The 25,968-nt window shown below is 34.7% G+C and overlaps 1 protein-coding gene across 1 annotated transcript; it reads right to left on the reverse strand.

Moving 5' to 3' along the window:
- Positions 1-14,316: 14,316 nt before the first annotated feature.
- LOC144351910 (cadherin EGF LAG seven-pass G-type receptor 2-like) lies at positions 14,317-25,707 on the reverse strand. The gene is made up of 23 exons (XM_078009166.2): positions 25,680-25,707; positions 24,932-25,117; positions 24,180-24,362; positions 23,874-23,984; positions 23,690-23,784; positions 23,400-23,594; positions 22,058-22,126; positions 21,223-21,343; positions 20,957-21,130; positions 20,798-20,867; positions 20,472-20,628; positions 20,284-20,333; positions 19,788-19,923; positions 19,359-19,456; positions 18,854-18,953; positions 18,408-18,535; positions 18,092-18,184; positions 17,566-17,632; positions 17,136-17,221; positions 16,420-16,549; positions 16,263-16,304; positions 15,925-16,137; positions 14,317-15,610 (listed from the first exon to the last, which is right to left on the reverse strand). Exons 1-23 carry the CDS (start codon positions 25,705-25,707, stop codon positions 15,572-15,574), a joined length of 2,571 nt encoding a protein of 856 aa, XP_077865292.1. The 3' UTR covers positions 14,317-15,571.
- Positions 25,708-25,968: the final 261 nt, after the last annotated feature.

Below are 25,968 nucleotides of genomic sequence, written 5' to 3' on the forward strand. Positions count from 1 at the left end.
TTACAGTGTCTAACGAGCGGTTCTCTAAGCAATACACAGATAGCTAAAGTCAAAGTCTATAAGCGTCTTCTTCTCTTGTCGCGTTAGTCCGGGTCGTTCTTTCATCTTCTTCTTGTCTTTAATGTCGCTCAATTCTTAATTATACAGTCCTATCCGGTACTGGTCCTTCCGAAGGGGTTCTGAAATCTTCATCTCTTCAGCGTTGTACATCGGTGTCGTTCGGGTAAAGTCGTTAGTCGTCAAACGCAGTTTCCGAGTCGTCTCTGCCATCGCTGCTAGTTCGGTTCACAAGAAAGACACATCTTCGCCATTTCACTTTTCTTCACAGGATGTCAATGTGCGTAAGACGCAATGCCCGGGTTCTCCACCACGTATCAGGGGTAAAATCTTCTCTCTCTCAGGGTTCTCCACACTTTCAGGGGGGAAACTCGTCTCGTCTCTCTATCTCGTCCCCTTGAGGTACGGGATCGGGAAAGTCACTTATACTTTACAGTCAAATAAGACACACACAACGAAATACGTTTCAGCTCTCGTCTTAGTCGATCTTTCGAGCACTCTATAAGACACAGCGCCCTGGGGGAAAAGTCCCCAAGACTCTCGCAAGGCTGACCCAAGACTAGCCCAAGACTGGACTGCCTCAAGGCTCGCCCCTGGACTCTCTTGGACTGCGTCTGTCGTGGAGTATTCGCCAAGACCAACTCAAACTCTCTTTATTCATTTTCAAAACTCTAACCAATTACAAAACAGTAAAAGACTCTAGGGCGTAACCTTCAATCATTAAGCCAATCACACTAAGTACTGAATACGTCATATCTTTTGATTAATCGTTCACTACATTAATAACTACGGATGTCAGAATAGCGACGGTATCTCGTAATTAGTTCCAAACCACTGAGCCAAGTTCCGTCCAAAACTTCAAATAGACCTAAACGATGACAGACATAACACAGCAATTCAACTAATAATCAACTAATTAAGTCGGTTAACAGATACGCAAAAACAAATTCATGACAATATCTTTTACAGCAACTATACATGTATGTTTTTTTAAATGTAACACTTAAATGTAACTTACCTTACTAATGTATATATTTAGAAATATATCTTACTTGATTATGTGATTTGTTTATCGTTTGTTTTGATCACTGTACAATAGTGCAAAATGCTTCATCAAGAAACACATTATTTGATATATTTTGTTTTCAAAAATGATAATGTTAATAATTGTTTACTATGTCATCAGTGTAAATACATTTTAAAATGTGTCTCTGTTACGAGCAATTGTAAATATTCATTTTGTGTTTTACTTTTCAAAGTGTTGCGATTATAAACACTTTTTTCAATATATATTTCTGATGTAAAATCTTTTCAAAATATGTGTGTGTTGTGATAATAAACACTTCATTAAAACATGCCTTTGATTGAGAATTTTTTCTTTGTGTCGTGATTATAAAGACTTTGCAAACTATGTGTGTAGTAAAAGCACTTTTAATTGTTGTGATAATAAACACGTTTTTTTTATGTTCAAGGTGCAAACACTTTACAAAATGTGTGACCAGTAAAAACACTTTTAAAATTGTTGTGATAATAAGCACTTTATATACATTTTCCTGATGGAAACAGTTTTAAAAACTTCACATAATGTGTTATGAGCAAAAACATCCCTGAAATGTTCCAATAAAAGTGTTTTCAGAATATACACTTGTCGCAATCATGCAAATTATATTTAAGTTTTTAAAGTGGGACAAGCTTATACACACTTTTATCAGAAAACGGTAAAAATGTTTTGTTTTTTTAAAAAAAAAGTACCCTTGATCTGTGCCGGCATGATGATACAAATTCATTTCATTTGCTCGGTGTGGAGTGGTGGGGTTAGAATATACGTATGATAAGTTTTCCTTTCAAGCATAAATTGCAGCGTTTGCTAAAACTATTATGGGTCATCGTGAGCAATAATTACTCATGTTAATACGTTATTAATGCTATTGTGGCCAAACATGCTTATTCAGTTATGTCGCATTTCTCGGGGCCTGATTACAAAATTAGGCCATGAGGTTTCTATGTCTTGTTTTAAATCTTTTCCGGCAAGTCCGACTATGTTTCGCTTGTTTCGTCAATTCGTGTAATTTTTGCACTGTATACACTTCTAGTAGACATGACGGTTTATTCACATTCGTATTGCTATCGTGGTGTTTTTATCAGTATCAACCACAGTTGAAATTTTGTTTTTATTCTCAATTGTGCGTATTATATTGTCCATATTATAGATATTTTGATTGTATTTCTAGTGAAAATTCACTTTCGGGAAGCACATGTCGACTAAAGCAAGGAATCGGCTACAGGTGCTATTATGGACGTTGCATTTATAAGATGGGCTGAACCATATGACGTTACTACTCGGGCCATTTTTTTCTACCCTTTCCTGTGTGGGACTCAAATTTTAATTAGTGTTTGTAGCCGCTGTTGCGTACAGGTTTATGATAGATAAATTCTACAATATCAAAAATCATCAATATCGATTACAAGCGCTTTTTAATCCCTGCCGGTATGTTCTTTGTGATGGCGGGTCAGTGGTTACTCTCAGGGGCTATGTGACTATTATTATCACTCTTACAACAGAATGGCCTAGGCACTAAATATGACACTAAAAGAGCTGTAAAGAAAAATTATCTGATAAATTATTAGATGGTTCCATTTGTTATTTATCTGAATAACAACCATGAAACGGTTATTTTTATCTTTGAATTACATTTAATTTTGTTTATGTTTCACAATGCTGCATTGTGAATATAAATGTAGGTCAAGAATGTGAGTAACCACTTGTTTTTCTCACGTTTTGGGAGGCCATCAATTTTATGAAATGTTAACTTGATGGCCATACACTTATCCAGATGATTGTTTAAACTGTCATTTAATCATGTAAGAGTCAATGATAACATATGGTATCAATGTATTCAGTAATGTAATAATTATTCAAGAGTTTTTCTTAGCAAATTTTCCTCAATGTTATGTGACTATAAAATGTACTTTGCTATAATAATAATAATAATAATAATAATAATAATAATAATAATAATAATGATAATAATAATAAATATATATATATATATTACACAAATGTACCTTGCGAAGTTAACGTATGATATAACAAGAATTACAATATGTTTAAAACTATAATGTGATTTTGTTACTAAATCATAAATATGAATGGCGCACAGGGCTTAACTCTAAATCGTAAATATGAATGGCGCACAGGGCTTAACTCTAAACCATAAAAAAGCATTCATCTTCTGTAACCTCGTCGGTGTTGGTCACTTTTTAGTAAAGCATGTGATTATTGTGGATATTATTCACAAATTGTTAACAAATATAGTATTTGAACTCATGATATCTCGCTCGTTTTCATGAGTGAGTGAGATGACATATTGTTTACTTTCAAACATGATATGGCAACAGTCATATATTAACGTGCATATTCTGATTCGATCAGTACAGGATAATGCTAAAATATTACAGTTCCAAGCAATACTTTGATTTTATAATTTGGCAAATCTAATTGTTCGATGTTTGATGGAAACTCCTGTGTCAAATATACTACAACAATAATAAAGTACACACACGTACTACAATCTCACCCAATGGTGCTGTTGAACGTAACCCTTCTGTATAATTAATACAGTTACACACATATCATAACGTGTGATACTGGTCAAAGCAGTATGAACATTCTAGACACAAATATCAATAATGTTACATTCCATACCACTGTGCGTTGTTTTCATATCCTACAAAATGTTTACTTGTAGGAATTTAAAATGTATTCAAGCATAATGCTTTGATCCATATGATAATAAATAACTACTGTTTGTGTTTAGCACAAAATGAGGGCTTATAGCTTGACCTAGGTCTGTGCTGTACAGTAATTGTGGTTGGTGTGGTTAAAATAATTTTAGTGTACATACAGATAACAACAACACTTGAGTATTAAACGTGGTAAATTGTTATGGTACACTGTTTTGTCTGAAAACAGGAACTAATGGGTTGATCCTAAAGTGTTTGCATTCGGGTATGAATGCAGGACTGATCACATTCAAATGCCATGTATGGGTCATGCATGTTGTGATACATGTACACAACCATATTTGTTTCGTGATAGCTTAATCACAGTCATGTTTGTGCTACAAAATTACCAAAATCAAATATTTCCGTCATTCTGAAACTAGATTTATATCGTGTGTGTATATTTTAAACATAATATGTATATGGGACCTTGACGTCTCAGATACTGTTTTTGTTTGTCAAATGAGAATCAAAATGGCCAAGTGCTGCCATTGTATAGTATTTAGTCGTACTTGCCTTACTGAAATCGAATGTAGACCATTGGATACACTGAATACCACCTGAGTTGGATTTAGTTCGGCAATTTAGAACCTCTATGAGCTAATAAAAACGATCCTTCAAATGGCCCAGTACTCTTATCCTCCAGTTCTATAGTTTTTCATGAGTCAAATCTAGTCGAAAAAGTAGGCCACAAAAATAACATGTAATATGCATTAATACTCTAGCTTTAAAAAATTCAGCACATATATACAAATAATAAATGGAAATCTGGAACTTTGATGAGACGTGTATGCATGTCCTTGAAAACACGTACATAATACATGCTTCTATTGTGATATTACCCCTATATTGATAGCCTGGGTCAACTAAATAATACATGCTACTATTTTAGTATATTGTGATTTATTGCATTCCAATCCAATCAGTTTGGCGTAAGAGAATATGAGAGATTACAAGGTGTTATCATATATAATACTACTGATATTTATTTCAAACACAACTAATCCTAAATTGTTAAATATAACAAACAGACAGCTAGTAAGTTATCGCATATAGTAATACGCACATATAGTAATGTGTGGCTAGAGTCTATCCAATGAGTGATCTTGTAATATCAGATTTATTAGAGCGTAGTAGCAATCAATCAATCAATCAATACAGCGACTGGTTCCAAGCTACCGTTGAAGTAAGGCAAGGTTGAATATTATCACCAACTTATTTAATCTTTTTTCTTGAACAAATAATGACAGATGCACTGGGTGAATGATTGTGGTGGAATGAAGATATGGGATTTGATGGCAGAAAGTGAATTACAAGAGTTGACTGACCGACTTGATAAAACGACAAAGAAATATGGTATGGAAATAAGCAAGAAGAAGAGCAAAGTGATGGTTGTAGGAGAGAACTGTGAATCTGAGCAAGCAAACATACATACTGAAGAATACAAATTAGAGCGAGTGAAATCGTTCAAGTATCTAGACGCTAAAATTACGGAAAATGCTAAGTCTGAAAAAGAGCTGATTAACCGCATTTGACAAGGAACGCCTGCGCTTGCAATGCTGAACACAATTTGGAAAGCTAAAGGCTTAAAAATGGTATATAAACACAAATCACTCTGAGCTATAGTTAATTCAACGCTCTTATATGGGTGTGAAAGCTGGACATTGAGCAAGATAAGTGATAATAAACTGGCAGCATTTGAGGTGAAGTGTTACAGACGGTTGCTGGGTATTTCATGGAAAACGAAGAAGACAAATGCATATGTGCTGCAGTTGGTCAGGGTAAAAATGGGTGGACTGTAAATGTAGACTGTGGTTTATATGGTTAAGAGACGGAAAATGAAAGTGTATGGCTATCAGATAAGAAAAAAGGGCTGAAATGCAATGGTCATAAATGGTCTGATTGAAACAGCAAGGGGAAGGCCGCAGAGACAATGGAGTGAAGATTTGAAAGAATGGAGTGGGAGAAGTATGGCGAAGATGACTGGTGAGAGAGATTTGTGGCAAAGGAAAGTGCATGAGCGGTGCACCCACGGCCGACAAGGCTAAGGAACTGAAATATACTAGTAAATTGTACATGGTTAGATTGGCGAGGATAATATAAATATAACTACACGATTTTAATAAATACGATGTCACAAAGTCAACGAATGTTCATATCTTATTTATCACCTGTATGCATGTTCAGTTGTTTCGATAGCATACACCAACAATGAAATTGTAATTTGTTTTGGTGACTTCTCTTCATTTGCATACAGCTACTGTATTAGTTCTTATTGCCCCCTTATTACTGCATCCCCTGCAATAGTAGCTAGTTCCTATTCCACCCACTGCAGTAACACCTAGTTTCTATCGCACCCTGAGGACAATAGTAACTAGGTGTTATTGCCTCCCCTGGTTTTATTGCCCCCTCCCTTTTAGAATTTAAAATGTCATAAATTGTCCGCCTGGGTGGATTTCTATTATACTTTGATTACTTTATATTATTTATTAACTGCAAAAATGATCATAGAAATGATCTGTTGTTTTGAGAGGTAGATGTATTAAAATTATCTTCCCAAATGAAAACAAATGCTGTGTCTGACAATATTAATGATATTGTGTTTCTGTGTGGTTTCATTTGTCAGTTTAATAAAGTTATGGCCTGTACTCATTTGCCCCTCCAAAGTGTAACATTCTATTTTATGACCTCTGGTCAGCTGTATTGTATGTTTGTTTATTTGTGGAATTGCACAAGCAACCAGCTGTGTTTGTCCTCTGTTTGGACCATGCTGTATACAGGAAATTTACAAGAAGTTCAATGTAAATTCTGAGATGAATTTCACTAGAAAGCTCAGTCTGCAGCTTGCAGCTGTGCATGACAGACGCATTGTCTGGTTGATGTCGATCATGGCGAGATTCGAACTTACCTTGCACGTGGTGAATACCCAACATCAATAGCAATCAAAGGAGCGAAGAGAGGGTTTATAAGACGAGAATACCTCAAGGTATGCACTCAGACAATATGCTGTTGCAACAACCTCCACTGGAGGAAGGCGCGACATTCCATTTTTTAACGTTTTCCAATATTATCGTCTAAAAATGTCTAAGTTAGACGGGTCTATTTAGGCAACTATTGGGGCAGTTCGTTTTTCGCTGATAAAATCTTCTCTGAATATCTAAATTAGACAGGTCTGCCTGGCCAACTATTAGAACAGTTCGTTTTTCGCCGATATTATGGATAATATCGTATAGTAATGTCTAAAAATGTCTATGTCAGACACGTCTGTTTGGACAACTATTGGGGCAGTTCGTTTTTCTTCGATAATATCATTTAAGAATATCTAAATTAGACATGTCTGCCTGGGCAACTATAAGAACAGTTCGTTTTTCTCCGATAATATCGATAATATCATCTAATAATGTCTAAAAATGTCTAAGTTAGACAGGCCTCTTTACGCAACTAGCGAAAATAAATAACAAAGGACAGTACATTTTTTGTAACTTCAATCAATATTTTAATGCCCATTTTATCCGAGACCTACCAGTGTAATTGTGTGTTTGTGGGTGGGTTGGGTGTGTATGTGTGCGTGTGATACACACGCATGTGCAATTATTTCATGATTGGTTTAAATATGGCCGACGTCAATTTGTGTATTTCACTGGAGGCAACTCAATTGTCTTTCATAGATGCCTTAAGCAATTCATGAGAACACCCACAAGTTTCTACTCCACCCCTCAGATTACTTGATAATAGTTTTCAACTATTTTGTAAGATATAAAAACTGATATATGCTAACTGGCGTGCAATAGATCCTAGCTAGTTTCTACTGTACCCCTCAGATTACTTGACAATAGTTTACAAATATTTTTACAATATAAAAACTGATATATGCTAACTGGGGTGCAATAGATTCTAGCTAGTTTCTACTGCACCCCTCAGATTACTTGACAATAGTTTACACAAATTTTGTACGATATAAAAACTGATATATGCTAACTGGGGTGCAATAGATCCTAGCTAGTTTCTACTGCACCCCTCAGATTACTTGACAATAGCTAGTCTACACATATTTTGTAAGATATAAAAACTGATATATGATAACTGGGGTGCAATAGATCCTAGCTAGTTGCACCCCTCAGATTACAATAATGCTTTCTGGGTTTTTATTTGATAATAATTATATGATTGGGTTACAATACATGGTAATACAAAACTGCAAAATGTTCTTGTGTATTTTACCAAGTTGATATATTAAATGACAATTTTAGCCACATCAAGCATATACATAAGCCTAGCTTTTTGTATATTGAAATTGTGTGATCTTGTCCCAGGGATTGCCAGCTTTACCTTTAAAAATGCCATTTAGCTTATAACAAAATGTAATACACTTTTATTCGGGGTGCAATAGAAAGTGGGGGGGTGCAATAGGACCTAGGTACTATTGGACCTAGGTACTATTGCCCCCCCCCCTCCCCGGGTACAATAAGACCAGGGGGCAATAGAAACACCGTTCCTTGAACTGACCTTGTCGCTAGTTTATTGACTGCTATTAAACATTTATGTTGAAACTGTAAATGATGGAACGGTAACATTTTTAAGTGCAATTTAAAACGAAAACGCATTTAGGTGAATGCATGAAACTATCGATATATCGATATATAGCGTGATTACGATTGATAGTATTTCAAACAGTTTTCACACAAATATTGTTTGGTGACGTCACAACCCCAGCTTGTGTTCACGGATCAATCAGACCCTCCCCAAAGGGAATGTAATATGGTAAAAATATTAAATGGCTTTATATTACTGCTACTGCACGATACATGTAATAAATGTCGTGGTTGTCAAATAGTAGAGTAGAATCATATAAAACACAATTAAATAAATTTAGTCTTCAATTATTGTCTTGGGAATACTACGTTTCCTTTGACCCCACCTCTTGCATATTTCCATAATAGTCCCGGCTATCGAGTATGGATACATTTTACTGCACGGATCATATCTTCTGTGTTGCCTACAGTAACGATAAAACATAAACAACTTTGTTGTCATCTGTATTATATACAATTATTTCAGTAGATAATTGTAATGATTGAAAACAAATCTCACTGTTAATTCTTAAATATTATCTTCGTTAATACGGCTAACTTAAAAAAGAAACTACTCTAAATATTTCGGAAATAGCATCTGATTTTCGTTTTTCCTTCCGTGCTTTAAGCTGTTTCAATTTGTTGGTTTCTAGTTCTTAGACCTAAGCCTCACGATGTATGCCCTTTTCTCACATATGTCCGAATCTGTTCCAAACATTTCACTTCTTGTAATGCGTATTTGTATAACTGTCCTCTGTGTACTATTCTGCGTATATAGACCCAACTCACTCATTATTTTTGAGATTCGAAGTAAAACAATACCAACGGCTCGTCGAAACTGTAAATACTGAGTTCATGTGGTATCAGATTCTCCAGTGTGATATTATTTAATAATAATAACAAACAAATAAAGAAAAACAAATATTTAAAATATGCAAGTAGAAATACCACGTTCGAATATTGGCATTGCCCCAGTCGGTGGTATAAATGCACTCTGTTACAAAGGGCATTAGATATATATATATCAGGTTAAAATTTGAAAATTATAGCATGTTCTTTCTTTGCTATTACTTGCCAGTAATAAATGAAATTTAATTTTGTCAGCATCTTTTGGCTAGATCTTCCTTCTGTTAAATGCACATACTGACTTTGGTTACTGTTGCACATGTTGTTTTGTTTTAACTATTTGATCCAATTGTTTCATTTGTATATGAATATACTGCAATTTGAAATATATCCATATATGGTCTAATTTTACAAGTTCAAAGCCATCGGTTCATAAAGTATATACTTAAATATTCTTAAATTACAAAAAAAATCAGCAATATCGCCCCTAAGTTTCAATTTGTGATAAGCATAGGCTGCCAAACATGTAATTATATTGGTTTCTTGTGAAGTTAATAATTCTACAAATTTATGAAACGATGGAGGGTTGAAATAGTATGTTGGAAGTTACAACTGACGAAATTCAGAATAAAATGGGGTATTCAATATGCGCTCGTTTACTCGTTTTCTGTAGATGATTCTCTTAATTCGCGTATTGATAATTATTATCGAATTTGAAGTGCATCGTCTATAAATGGTGTGCACCAAGGTGGGTCTATAGGTTACCAATCATGACCAATTATTCGTTGTCGAAATAATCAATATTACATATATCACAGGTATATTACCCATTTGAGTCTTTTGTCCTTTCCAACGTTGTTTCTACGCCCTCAGCGACGGAGCAAGATGCAACCCGTGGATGCTACACCATATATTCTGATTGCTCTTGCGAATATATTTAATAATTTGTATCGACCTCACTATCAAGGACACCCTTTCTTTCAGCTCATATCCAAAGTATGGCATATTTCATGTCCCATAATACAATTCGGTCAAGACCCCTAGTCTCGTGCGTCTTTTTGAACGCATATTTGGTCTCTATGCCGAGGTGATAAAGTGGACAGTTTTTCACAAAGTACGCACCGCATGTAACGATATAGAGAGAATTACATGTGATAGGGCGACAAGTAGAATTTTTCGAAACAAAACGATTTGGGGCGATTGTTTTACCGTTTAATATTACACTTTCCTAAAAAAACGTAAACAAGTTAAAAAATCGCTATACTACAGGAGGAGTTTATCCCCAGAAATATTTCTCGCTTTTGTCCCACCTCGCTCTTATACGTGGATATAATGGCGTGAAAGACGTGGAAGTCAAACATTTCAATCGATAAAACTGAACATTTGAATTAAAAAACCGATGTTGTCACATATGTTTGATATGACGTCGCGGGTAATGTTAAAATGGTCGCTGCAAAACAAATATGCACACAACGTCTGGGCTATTCCATTTGACGCTAACCTGATAAAACAACATACGGGTTTCACCAACAGAATGTGTTGCGGCAAGATGAGATAATAATGTAAATTACTTTGTTCCTCAGTTTTAAATGTGTCAATGTAAAGAGAACACTATTAGTTTACATAAAGGAAACGCAGAAAAGCACATACCTTGTATTTTAAATGACCTCATCCCAAAAACATGTTCTACGTCTAATGCACGCATTAAAATATTCATTTTATGAATATAACTATGAAATTGAACTGCCAGCATAAACAGCATTCCACACATACTGTTAAAAGGTTGACTACACACACTCTTTTACTTACCTTGTATGAATGCCAAAGGCAAAAAGCAAAGGACAAACAGGAGCCGATCCATGAGTTACAGCAACTGTGGCCGCGAAGTTTATTCAGGTCTCCAACTTGACAGAAACATTGAACTCAGCATTTTTTTAACATTTCAGCTCACAATACTCTTAACTATGGTGACCAGTACGGCACGTCACTTTCCACGCTTCACCAATATTAGGTTGCCTGTTTTAAGGAAACTGATCCTCCACCAAAAACGAGCCTTTTATTATTCGACAGTTGTGGTCAAGAATAATATTCTTTCTTGATATCAATCATACAATGAAGTCAAAGTTGGGATATTATTACAACACATTGAACTTTCACAGAAATTGGCAAAAACTAATGCTGTAGCAACTGAAGCAATAAATGTGCATTCAATTAATTATTAAAATTATTTTTTGCTATTTTAATAATATTCCATAATTAATTAATAATAGTACAATAAAAAATAGATTGTTCACAGGCTAATGATGAGGAGGTTTTTTCTTTTTTTTTTAGTTAATCACTTGTCGGTGCTTTACAAGTAAGGCCATTGTATACTAGAGTATCAATTTAGCAATACATTATTAATATTCAGGAGACCGTGATGTAAAAATGTACACATACATGCGCAATGTAACATTCAAGCCTAAGATGTTCATTGAATATGCTGTTTTAGTATCATCTCATTGTTACGTTGTGCCAATAAATTTAGGTTAGTTTATATATATCAGTAGCATTAAAATGAGAAAATAATCCGGCTCTGTCGACGTATCTTGTTTTTATAAATGCACAGTTGCCCTTTGATTTTAACATTAAAAAGCAGCTATTATCTTCGCTAAAACGTGTAGCCACTGTCGTTCGTTTGCCATTCTCCTCCTCAAATTTGATCTCCTAATTTACAATGTCGCCATTATTGAAATATGCCTGTGTCATAGTGTATGTACACTGGGCAGGCATCCATCTCCTCTTTAAGTACTCGTTACATCTCATTAATTTATACAAGTCATTTATTCATCTTATACCTGAAACAGATGAATACAAAATCCTTCAGTCTTGAATAATTTTAATATTTCATCCTGAGCAATTAAAAATGTTATTCTGTTTTCAAGTGAAGTAACAGCAGTTCAGTTAGGAAACATCTACGTTTATTGCACTACACATACAAGCCGCGTCGTCATTCTGAAATAATCGTATTCAGTAATCGAAATATAGCAGATCACTCATGAAAAATATTATTTATCCACAACACGCATGCGTAATGTCAACACTTTATTTAACTTAGAAATGTAAAATCCAATTTGTGTAGAATTACGAGCTTGAATAATTATTGTTGGTTATTATTATTATTAATTAACAATTATTTAAATTGTCTCCAATGATTGTATAAGCCTGCATATCATAACTATTCGTATATAGTTTTAATAAAAATAAATAAATTAGTACATACATACATGCATTAAACAAATGAAGGATTTACATATTGGCTCATGATTATAACAGCAGATGAGAAAGGAAAACGCAACAGAAGTTAACGGGAGTAGATGGCGGTAAAAAAAAAAACTCAGAGACACCACAAATAAAAAATAAAATAAAACGGAAGCTAAGTTTTTTATGTTTGTATCAAAGTTACCCGAATGTATTACAACGGGAAATTTAATAAATTTCAAAACTAGTTCAGGTATTCCACTATATGTCAGTATTTTAGCACAGATTTGTGGTACAGAAAATTGAACCGCAGTATGACTGCTCACGAAGTAATCGCCTCTGAAATCCGCCTTCAGATACCTGACCATGCAGAAGTTGTAGATGTGGTCGGATTTCGTTCGTATGAACCTCTAAGATTTGTATATATGTTTTCACACTATAAATTACACATCGCCTTTTCAACCTGGAATAGGATACACGCACACTATGTTCACCCGTATGTCCTCATCTCTCACGCTGTTTATATACATTCTCATAAACTAAAATCTCCCTTCTTTCTATTTGAAAAATCAAGAAATGATTGCAAGGTAACGTCATAAATACTCTGCAATACTCCATGTTAAATTTCACTACGATTGTCATAGTAACAAGGGAAAGACAACTCTTGTTGTTACAGAGATAATACATCCGTTTGTATGATGTTTTGGTTAAACCATATTCTATCCCCTGCAAAATAACTGAACTGTATGAGCATAATATGAGCTTGATATTTGTAACGCGCAGGTTGTCCATGAATTTATTGTTGATTACATAAGCAAGGTGACGGTACATCCCATAGTCCAAAAGTTAAGAGTCATTTTATTTACCTGCCTGAAGACAACGATTTTGATGTCAGTTTTACGTTACGTAATATGCCAGGAGATTAGATCAGTATTGTGTGCATCTGATTGGCCAACTTTTTGAGAACCATTTCATGCTGGCATTTGTTTATAGGTTTTAAGGGGGTTGGATCGTATTGAGATATGAATTCATTTAAAATGTCGCGTTCTCTGGATTTGTCGAATTTGATTATGTAAATAGTAATAGTCTACTTTTCTCTTTCAAATAGAATCTTGAAAATTACATGATTCATGGTGGCATGCATGATATCGAAGACGAGGTATTTAAGTAAGATAGCGACCAATTCCCAACCTGTACTCACAATTATGGTCATTTTGACATTTATTTGTTATTACTTTGTCGGAGGCTGATGTCAATGTCAATGCCAATGTGACCATTATTACACAGACACAATATATGTTCTCCACCTCTTGTTGATATCATGCGTACTACATTTTCCAAAATTATTGATGCACTCACGATCTGAATTATGTGGGTTGCGCCAAATAAGAATATACCGTTTTAACTTACGTGTGATGGTCTTAACCGGCACTAACTCTGCGGTCTAAATATATGATATTCCCAAACGATTGCCATGATTTTAACTTATTATAAATATATATATTTATTATTATATATTTATACTTAATGTCTGCCTATCGGTTTGCCCCCCCCCCCAACCTGCTTTGTGCAAATTCACGCGATGCAAATAGGTTTCCACGGGTTAATAATATGTATTATTATTATCAATTGATAATATACTAAAGAACAATTTTTATAACATTATTTCTTAGGAACAGTATTATAAGCAGTAGTTCATAAACCCCTAGAAACTTTTTTCGATACTATTTTAATGATGCATCAGTGTTTGTTAGCTAGATTGTCCAATCACCCATGCATACATACATACATTAATTCATTCAAAAAAATCGAACATGAATGTGGTGATATTTTTAAAATTTTAATTTACATAATATTGTGCTGCATAAAATACACGCAAATGGCATCTTAATTTCCAAATGACATGTCGTCATTAACCATTTTTGAGGTGCCAAATGAAATACATGATGAACTTAAGAATTACGACAATCAAATAACAAGATATTCGGATGAATTTCATATCTAATGTGTCGAAAAACCACGACCACGAATTGTAAAATATGTAATTAAACAATTCCTCAAACAAAGCATAACTGTTATAAGAATACATTACATACTGACAATGAACGAAAAAAATGGTTGTGCACTTAACAATAAACTATGCAATATTAAATGAAGGATCATTTAACAATAGAGATATATTTCACTTCAATTCAACTGTGACTGTACCTCAGCAAATGATATCTTACGTAGCCTTTATAGTTGATGTTGGTAATATATACGAGTGCCAGCTCACTTTCTATTTATTTCAGTATCATTCATGTTCAAAAAATTATTAAGTGATGAGATTAACTATTTATATGACATTAATATCTATTAATTTGATATTTATTTAAGTGTTCCCTGACCGTCAATTTAAAATATATTTATACAATAAATAAATACAAACATATATCACCCAACTGCATGTTTAAATGTTCAATATTGCATGTTGCATGCAAATGTAATGTTGATATAAACCGAAAACGAAACGTGCTGAACCTTGAATAATTCTTTAATGTACTATACACGTAAAATCATTGTTAAAGTTTAATATTTTCTTCGTGACCAACTACACAATAGCCTGTTCCACAACGGTTCGTCTTCATAAATATGTCGTTAAATTAGTTTTTTTTTCATTATTATTTTACTTTCTACTCATAAAAGATGCAACAGTTTTATTTTCTAATTACATTACTTTCGTGTCGTCACGCATTAAAAACCTCTGCATTAGCAATGCAGCCCACACCATTCTTTAAGACAATCTAATGTTAATATGCGTTCATGAATTACCCGGATGTGTTTAAAAAAAGTAATTTATCTCTAATATATTTTGTACATAAGGATATTAGACTAGAATAAATGTATGTTTTGTTTTCAACAGTTTAAAATAAGATACTCGAATGCCAAGCATACTTTTAATCATAAGCAACTTTGGTCAGTGCTTTACTCTGCCAAGCGAAACCATCTCATATATTAGTGATTACACGAACTACTCCCAGTTGAATTTTGTTGTCGGTACATCCATCATGAGATGTCGCTAACTCCGCCTGCGTCTATTCACCGATGGCTCCCACTTTGGTTCGATGAGTGGCCTAAAAAACATAAATGACAAAATATATGGTTAGGCTCGGTGATTGGTTATTTGTCAGAATATTCAACTAAAATATGTGTTTAGTACACCTTGAAACAATTTAAACAGATTTTATTCAAGGATTTATACTTGGAGAGATTTTTTTTAAATATGAATACAAATATAGTCGTATCAGTTCAAGATAAACACAACAGAATGATAGTAATAGCTGACAAACCGCCAAAATGTTACTGATTATACCCAGCCTGAGAAACACAGACACACCCGCCATCTTGTATGTATCATTGGCCAAATAAATATGCAATGCATTCTCACCAGCGTAAATATATCATTCAAAATATCACGTTTCTTCTTTTCTTCCTCCTGTCTCTGTCTTCGCATTTCACGTATGCGTTTGATTTTCAAGTATGTTTCTTGGTGTACATCCTTTCGCATTCGAGTTCGCTCTACTTCAAGTTTTTGTACCTCGTGCCATGCATCTTGGTATTCTTGGCTGCCGCAGAATTTCACTCGCAAGGAGACGAGAAGCTGAAAACGAGACACGTGAAAATGAGCGTAAAAACACGTGTGATGTGTGTGATAAGCAAGATTACCCAGGATGAAGAAACCGATTATATAAAAACATTACAGAACCGCATTATTCATGGGCTTACCTCTTCGTTGACTGCACAGAAGGACAAAAATATTACAGATCCCTGTGTGAGAAAGACAAGATATTGTCACATTAACGTGTATTCAATATGAATGTATGGTAGTGTTCAGGTGAAAACTAAGAATTTGGCTTGAGAATTTTCAACTACATAAATTCACCTCAAAGAGTACACCGCCGGCGAATAAATAACCGTATGAGAGCTCTTCTGGATTCTGATCCGCCATGACTTTTACGACCCACTTGAACGTGAATGCTGGAAACAGTAGTATTACACAACGCAAATCTTCCCTATATAAAACAGAGGCATTAGTTTACACAACTTACGTTTTGAATAGAAAACGAGATATAAACTACAAGTCCCTTATTAGTCCGTACCGAGCAAAATACGTATACCAAATCACTAAATTATATGAGCATTCAGTTCACAATACATTGACATACTGTTTTTAATATTGAACATGTTATGATTTTATCGTTTCTAAGATAATCTATAAATATACCCAAACCTCAAACACTTCATTACTGTATTGGATAATGAAGTATATTACTTAACACACTTGTTAACTATTTCGAAACTTTGTAATAATCGCACCATCTACATTTACTATATAAACCTTGATGAATACGGTAAGTTTAAAGTTCTATTATATGCAATAATTCACTCAAGTTATTGATTTTATAAACAAATGAATAATTATTCCAAGTAATGTAATAGTATGACCGCATTCGTATATGACGTACTAGTATATATAAGTACACATATAGTTCTTCGTTGAATTGATTTATTCATCCGAAAACAACTACGTAATATTTGCATCATGCTGTAAAATCAAAATCAAATCTCAACAATGATGGTTCATATAAATAATTTTACCATAATTTTTCCGCCTCGTCATCTTGATATGTGATACGAACTTTGTAGAACCATCCAATAACATATACCAGCATAACAAAGGTCACCTTGAAATCAACATTAACATATTTATATATATATATATATATATATATATATATATATATATATATATATATATATATATATATATATATACATCACATTTGAGTGTTGTTTTTAATACTGTTATGTAAATAATATGGAAATATTATTTGTGACAAAGTTAGAAATATTATTATGTGTCATTAAATGATTTAATACAATTTTGACGTAATAATGTAATGGTTTGGTTTTGTTAAAAAAATGAACAATTCTGTCTGATTGTATAGTAGATTGGAAAACCATATTTCTCTATGTAGAATCGTTTATTTTAGTAGTTGTAATAATCTATTCATTTCATTTTACTCACCAGACCCGTTATTATTACTACACTCTCACATACGGAGAACACCGACACTGGTGATATTAAGAGGCATCTGCAAATACAGAGCATGTATTTAATGGAGCAGCAATGAGAACTCCGAAATGAGAAATCTTCGGTGCTCTGCCACAAATGCAACATATTAAAAAGACTCAAATCACCGATAAATGCAAAGCCTTTGATAAGTCGCAAGGCAGTACATATAACAAGAAACGAAGAATTTGGTTTTGAAAGCATTGCCGAAATCCCATGTATTATGCTGTACATTACATTCTATAAAAAGTATAGTAATGCATTGAAATTTATAGTTTATCATAAGATTATTGGGGTTTCGCCAACAACATTACAACGTAAAAAGAAGAGTTTATATGTGATTTACTGTAATTTGTGCAAATAAATACGTATATAAATTTCTCTAGTAACATGTTTAGTAAGGTGTAATGTCGATACTTTCTTGGTGTATACCACCCGATATAGTAGGCAAAATATTTAATGTACTTTTGTGTATACTTACTCGGTCCCTTTGATCCGTTCAGTCGGATATACCATCAGACCAGTCCCAATAACTACGATCGGTGCGACCCAACCGATGATGCAATATGCCAGTCTGAAAAAAAAATATTAGGATATTTCATGAATCTTTGTTAATTTTTAGTTATTCTAGTGGTATCACATGACTGTCTGGTGCGTTTCCTGGAATACACAGATCACCCCTGAAAAGTATTATCTTCAAAATAAAATATACAAAACATATTTTTATACTATATGTAATGATTAGACGTAGACGGAACCGGTTGTGGAAAATTTGTAATGTTATGCATGGGGCGTACCTTACTCTCAAATTGTGAACAACAAAGTACTTCAGTCGCAGAACTTGTTGAAGAGCAAGGTTAAGAAGCCACATCGAGTTACTGACCAGTGCCATGTTATACACATACGACGTGATTCTACAGTTATCCTGCAACATGAATGTTAAATAGATTCATCAGACACACTGGCATTAGAAGGTACACTTGCTATTGGTGTTGGATTGGTGTTGCAAAATAGGATAGCGTCATCGTTTTGTATTTCATTGAATAATAGCATTACATTATTGTAAGTATATATAGTTGTTAGTCCACTCCGATTATTACTCATATGATCCGTGGTTTGGGTGGCACATCTCTGACTGTAAATTCAATATTAGCAGTTTGGTTTTAACACTAAGTACCCACGGATATTAATTTTATCTAAATATAGTCTAAAATCGGATTATATATAGGTAATTAGCTCTTACCCTGTTGTCACCAATTTGCATAATAACTATGGACGTCACCGTAAAAATGATGAACGAAATTGTAGTCATTCGTAAAGTAAAATAACGATCTTGACTCAAACTGTTTAAATACAATAAAAAAATATATTGGTAAAGCAGAAAAGAAAATATAACAAACTCTGTATAAATCAACCGTACACATTCTCTGTAACACATCAATTGCGTTAACACTCTTCGGTGATTGGATAGATGGAAGTAAATAATAATAATATACGTATAGTAAACGCGATTTATCAAATAATGATTTAAGTGAGAAATTATTTAAACTGATTCGATCACAATCAAATAACGAGTTTCGCATTCTATTTCTTGGAGTCTCAAAATTTACTATGGGAAACCAAACCAACGCTTCAAGAAATACATCTAGACATCAACTCGACAGTGTTTAGCTAATTCAGCTTTACCGTGTCATTCTTGTCATGTCAGAGCATATTGCATAACTATTAATTACTTTAACAAAACGCACCTGGATAACATGAGTAACGTCAGCGTTATCAGAAACAGTAAAACACAAATAACGTTGGCTATCGTGAGAAGGACATCTTTTGCTTCTCTGAAGAAGGGCTGTGTGGGGAACATTATATCACATGACATTATTGCAGAGGAGAAATCAGATTAAAGAATTACAAAGAATATAAAGAATCCATTAGTTAAAGCGGGGAGTCGTCACCTGCGCATGCGTCAGATGGCCATAGCGTGTCATTGTTTACAAGCAAGCGTCTACCCATAAGCTTTTGCGGTTTTACCGTGTGTTGTTATCGTCGCTTGGGACTCAATTCCAGCGCGTGTGCAGGTGACGACCCTCTCGCTTTAACGAAGTCCCACATCACGTTTGTATTTTTTCTATGTTTCATCAAAATTGTTGACACTGCTTAGGAGTTAATATTTTACTTACAACTGGCTCCGTACCCATTGCCATTACAACTGCGAAATTCGACAAGTGGTCACACTTGCATATTGTGTACGCGTCTCCATCCTCGTCCGCGACATTCTTTGTTTCAACTAACGAGCATCCGTCAGTGTCCCATACCCTGAAATACAATTATTTGTTGATCGGTTTGATGAGACATAGATTCCATTTAATTTCGTATTGGGTTAGCTTGTTATTTGTAACAGTTAATCGTTCCTCTGTAAGTCATTCTGACCATGTACTTATGTACATGTGTTTGTGCGCAAACATTAATTCTACGTGTTGTTTGTGACGTCATATATTTGAAATGCGCATGCTCAAATAGTCACGGCAAGACCGTGCTCAATATACGCTATTCCCGAGGTGTCTTTCGAAGGATGAGGAACAAGTCTGCTTATTACAGTGACGAGACGAGGTTTTTATGTTCGTAATGTGCCTGTAAATAATAATATCAATATTTGTATAACGTAACTATACTTACCTTTCGTCGTCACCGTATCGCATGTACGAACATTTGGGACTGTAGCCCAACTGTAAAATCAAATGCCGAATATCAAATTTTCAATAAGTTGAAAGATTCCAAGTCATATTTCAGAATGATTAATGGTTGGTTTGTCTGTCGGTGAACAGCACATATATTTTAAAACAAATCAGCTCATAATCTCTTACCTGTTCATGACTAAAGTTAAACGTAAGGACTCCGGGAACCTCGGTCAACACTTCGCCACTATCAGCGTCAAATAGCGACAGTGTTAGTACCGGAGAGTTCACTTTGTAAACCTTTATAATCGCAGTTATTGTTTTGACCCATGACCTTAACCCACTCCTGAAAGAAAAGACACATCAACACGACAGTACGATATTACGTAAATAATGAATCTTCACCATAGTGACTGGTTATGAAAACTATAGTCCCATATTACTGTATTGATGAAATACTGACAAATGAATAGGCAGAGGGTAACTACAATGTAAAATGTGTCTCTCTCACTCACCCTTCCCCTTCTACCGGAATGTAATCTACCCCTGGGTTGTGGTATAACAGGGCGACGACAGTGGTTACATCTGAAAAAAATCAAAAACTGATGATTTGCCAAAGCTGTAATTAAAATTTGAGTACCCAATTTATATATTATAAAACAAAGGAAACGTACTTGTCTTGTTCTTGGAGGCAAGTTCGTCTGGCACAGCGACCACGACCTGATTGCCATTTTTCACGCTCCATTGACTCACACTTAAAGGCTCGTCGTCTGTGGTTGTAGACTGATTATCGGATGATCGTCTGTTCCTATTTTCCCCAGAAGACCACAAATAATTACCAATAAGATCTGTATGACGGCAGTAAATCAATTATTTTCATATTTCAATATTATGGTCACTTTTGTCGAATATATTAGCTCTATTGACTGAGAAAACTTACCAATGTTCTTGGTGGTAGCTGTAACCTTACCATTTGGAACAACCAAGTTTTTATTGACTGATCTTGCAAAGAGGTCTAGCCATTCGAAGATTGGGACAACTCCCTTGTCAACACCACGATTCTGTTGTTATATTCGGAAAGAAATAGTTGTTGTTTTTTGTTTTAATATAATTATCGATATCTTAATCCTTTGAACGTCAAGGTCAACTTTTTTTTCAATTTGGTTCATGTACAAGAAAATATATATGATTGTGTAAATGAAGGTACGATCGTGCATGGCGTTTTACTTAAACAAGACGGGCAATTAATCCCCAATTTAAACCCTTACATTTCTAGTTACATTCTGCCAGGTCGAAACAAATACGAGAAGGTAATTTCAAAGCAAAATGCCAGTCGAACAGTTCCGGTAACTTGAAAAAAAATTGCTTTTCTGGAATTCAATTTTTTTATATTATATATATTATATTTTGTAGATGAATTAATTTTTTTTGTAGTTTTTGAAATGTGTTTATGATAATGAAAAGTCGCTGGTGACTGTGATATAACATTGTTGTAATTTGCCTCGGTAATTTGTTTGCGGCCATCTTTCATTCACCCTCAAACAGTACCAGTACAACAGTCCATTCTTCGACTTGATCTGTGAAATTTCACTGATAATTCCCACGCGAACAGATTGACGGATTATGAAAATATGTTAGATGATATCCATTTGGTTCAATATTAATGAAAATTAATGTTTATTCATATAAAAATTATATTGGTGGTAGTGTGAGACGAGTTGTCGACACAGAACAGGATTGAGTTTGAATGATTAACAACAAAACACTGTAGTTACCTTGTGTATTTGACTCCATTTGTCTTCATACTGCGCGTCCAGCAACGAACTCGCTATTTCAAGAAAATGCTGCATATATAGGTAAATCAAGTATGTTAGGAAATTATCATCTAATATCACCTGTTCATAGTAGTGATTGATACGAAAGACGTTATGGGGTAGTGTTTATCCACAACATCATAAATAAATGATCAACAATAAGCGCTAAAAACAGAGAAATCGTAAATTTGCATAACTGTTCTTACGGAATCACGCGCTACGTTATGTAAATGGGGCATGACGTACGTCTCAGCGCGTGGATGGACGCACATTTACAGTTACGACTTCCAAGTAGGTTATCAGTATTGTCACTTTACCATTATGAATATCATTCACAATTGTAATGTTGAGTGTGAAATGACACTGTTTAATTAATATTGAATGCTAAAACGTCATAATATTCACATAAATTAATGCGTGTTTTACCGGTACGAGAAAAACAATCGCGTGATAGTACCTTATTTAATGCAGGGGGCACTGGATATCGATAATTATTCATGGTGTCATAAGACTAATTTGTAATTGTATCAATTGGAAGTTTACTTTTTTTTAAAGTTATCGATTGAAAGTCTATATTCAATTCAACTATAGATAATTATTGGCGGTCGTAACGTCAATTGCACTTAAACTTAAAGCGGGGAGGTCGTCACATGCGCATGCGACATGCGGCCAGTGTCGTTGTTTACAAACAGACGTCTTCCCATGGACCTTTGCATTTTTAGCGTGAAGTGTTATCGAAACTTGGGACTCGATTATCGCTCATGCGCTGGTGACAACACCCCCGCCCTATCCCAGTTTGTGTTCCATATCGTTCAAAGGCGTATTTCCGTACAATAACGACACTCTAAGTTGGTTATGGGATAAGAATATTGATTATCTAATATTACTAGACTTTTGAGTTGTTAGATGCGAGTGGTGCCCCAGGGAGTACTTTCCACGGTTGTTAAAAAACAATCTACTCTTTGATTGGCTAGCCGATAAGTGTTAGAGTCTGGTTGTTATGCCCAATAGAGACATAAACAAATCCAGAATTATGCTACAGCGTTTATACAGCCGCCAATCTTTTCAGTGTATTTACGCAAATGAACTATTTAATGATTGAATGCTCTATTGACATTATATTTCACAAAACACGTCTATTGATATAACATTCGATATATTCCACAATTAGTTCCATACATTTATTCTGAAAACGTATCGAAGTCATACATTCAATTGCAAGTGCGGCCAATAATTTTTCCACTGTAACGTTCTACATTTCACTGTGTTGCCAACAAAGTGTACACTCTAAACTATAGTTTACCTCCTTCAAATTTTCCTTCGCGTACATCGGTGCATCAAATGATAATGGGTCGTTCAAAAGCACTTTCCAAACGATGTCATTAAAAAGTAGTAAATCGCCACCAAAGAGCACACGCCCGTCATCGGTTGAATCGAGGATACCACCCACGCCGGATACGTGTTTATTGGCTTCTTCCACAGACGTTACATTCACAATCTGCAATATGGTTTGGTAAAATTAGTATATGTAAGATTAGGGAAAGCATAAGCTACAACACAAAAGCGATATGCGGTTAAGTGCATCTTACTCACCTGTTTCCAAAGTTCTACCACATCCAATGATTTACAATCGGTTGTATCTGCGCTTAACCAGATCGCATCACTGCTGCAATGTCGTCTCATATAACCTGTAAAATATACATATTTCACTGCCTTTAAACACTTGTACGGTATTGTATCTTAGACAATTAGACGAGTGGCGTTCGATGTGACTCACCGTAAGCGCCGCTTCTACATGGCAACCAATTTGTTGTACAGTTCGCTGGTAAATCTGGCCATGTGTACCCAATTTCGTCAACCTCCTCTGCACAGTAGGGTCTGGTCGTATCTGGAAAAAAAAAGAAAATTGAGTTTTGTGGTGCAGGAATGCTTAGCAAACATATGCAGGAATGGGATAAAGGGGCAGATTGAGAAACGAACAAACAAATTAACTGAGACAGAAAGATAGGCATTCTGGCAGGGTGGAAAGAAGAAAGTGATAGAATGACCTAAAAATCAAAAATGTTCGTAGATTGAAACTCACCGACGACATCAACAGTGCATTCGTCACGTATATCTTCATCTACAGTCACAGGAACACAGCTTCCCCCAGACTCTGTGTAACCACTTTTGCAGACGCATTCGTAGTTACCATAGGAATTAACGCATTCCTCATTTTTTTCAACATCCTTGCACGTTGAGCTTCCGTCAGAGCATTCGTCAATATCTACAAGTGAAGTCGATATCAGCTGAATATTTATCGTGATAAATAAATATATTGTTAAGATGCACATACCAACAGTGTTCTAAGTGGACGTGAACAAGCAGCATAAAGAAAACACTAACTAGACTTAAGTATACATGTAATATATCTAGTTGTATAATCCGAATACACGATAATAATAATTTCAATTAATTATTAAACCTGTTTTTAGCAAAAATATTCAATAACAAATCGACGATTCCAGTGACGTAGAGAGGGGACTTTTTCTAACATTTCGTTTCAATGCTAACAATCACCTGGAAGTAATTAATTTCCATAATACACAATATACGTTGCAGCTGATTCCAATTTGACCTACTTCTTATCTTATCGCTATCTCAAAGAAAACATGTCTCTAAAAATGACTTACACTATATAATATTCTAACAAACCATAGTTAGTGGTTTGACGTTATGTTATATTGTCAAAGTCCTAACCGGACCCAAAATGTCAATCTAACGTTTATCGACGTGACAAAGAAATATCAATAAATGTGGGGTGCTTATTGCTTAATTTTTTTTAGTTTAACCAACCTTCACACACGGGTGACTTGTGGTCCCAGTTGCCATCCAAACAGATCAGTTCCTCTTCTCCAGTGAGTACCAATCCATTTAGGCAGCTAAAAGTTACAATGGTATTGTCCGGAACTAAGTACGTGCCCGGGGACGTAGTGTTCGGTGATTGGAGGTGACAATACTCACCGCTTTCTAACTCGATGCCTGGAAATGATCAATATTAAATTAGCTGAATGTATGCCTGGGCATGTTTACACAAAGTATTGTGCTTGTTATCGTGAGAGATTTGTTGATTGATGATCGGTATGTAAGACTAAATGACGATGGTTACCATGTCAAAACATCTTTTTTTCCTGGTAGTTATATTGTGAATAGCACACGTACATACATTTTGTGATCGTTGACCTTTTGTCCCTAACCACGCTATGTGGATTGCACTGAGAACCTGTTCGACTGGCGCAGTCGGGGAGATTAATTTGTTTTTGTAGTTTAAATAAAATAAAAATCTTTTAATAGCAATGAATTTCCTGAAGAATAAACCAGTCTGAGTTTCGGATTTCGCGCTATTACCTCCATTTCGGGATTTTATTTAAACTAAAAAAACAAATTAATCGCCTGACTGCGCCAGTCTAAGGACCTGTGTGCCAAGTAGCCCAATACAGATTACACGAACGCATGACTAAAAATGCACCAGGGTGCTGTGAGGTCCTAGCTATTCCCTTTGTAGTTATATAACAAACATACCTAATATAACTTATTAAGATACCTTTTCTGTTTTGTTTTTTTCTAACCATTTCTTGTTCTTCGTTTGTATTTGATTTTATTATGTTTTCACTTTGTCTTCATTTGTATTTTTCGTCTTGCCATTCTATATGTATTTGAAACTTTATTGTATTTTAAAAATCCAGATCCTGAACAAGATATGATTTCAATAAAGGCATTACTTACTTACTTACTTACTTACTTACTTACTTACTTACTTACTTACTTACTTACTTACTTACTTACTTACTTACTTACTTAAACTCATAGTCTGACCCTGAACTTTGACCTCA

This window comes from Saccoglossus kowalevskii, chromosome 22 (assembly GCF_978046115.1).
Source record: "Saccoglossus kowalevskii chromosome 22, keSacKowa6.1, whole genome shotgun sequence".
NCBI lineage: Eukaryota > Metazoa > Hemichordata > Enteropneusta > Harrimaniidae > Saccoglossus > Saccoglossus kowalevskii.

Excerpts from the sequence above, each read along its gene's own strand:
- LOC144351910 (XM_078009166.2), bottom strand. The coding sequence starts at position 25,707 with ATGGTTAGAAAAAAACAAAACAGAAAAG. Across the intron at positions 23,785-23,873 it reads ATGTAGAAGCGGCGCTTACG|GTTATATGAGACGACATTGC; the intron begins GTGAGTCACATC and ends TATATTTTACAG. Across the intron at positions 16,550-17,135 it reads GACGAGGCGGAAAAATTATG|GGAAGATTTGCGTTGTGTAA; the intron begins GTAAAATTATTT and ends TGTTTTATATAG.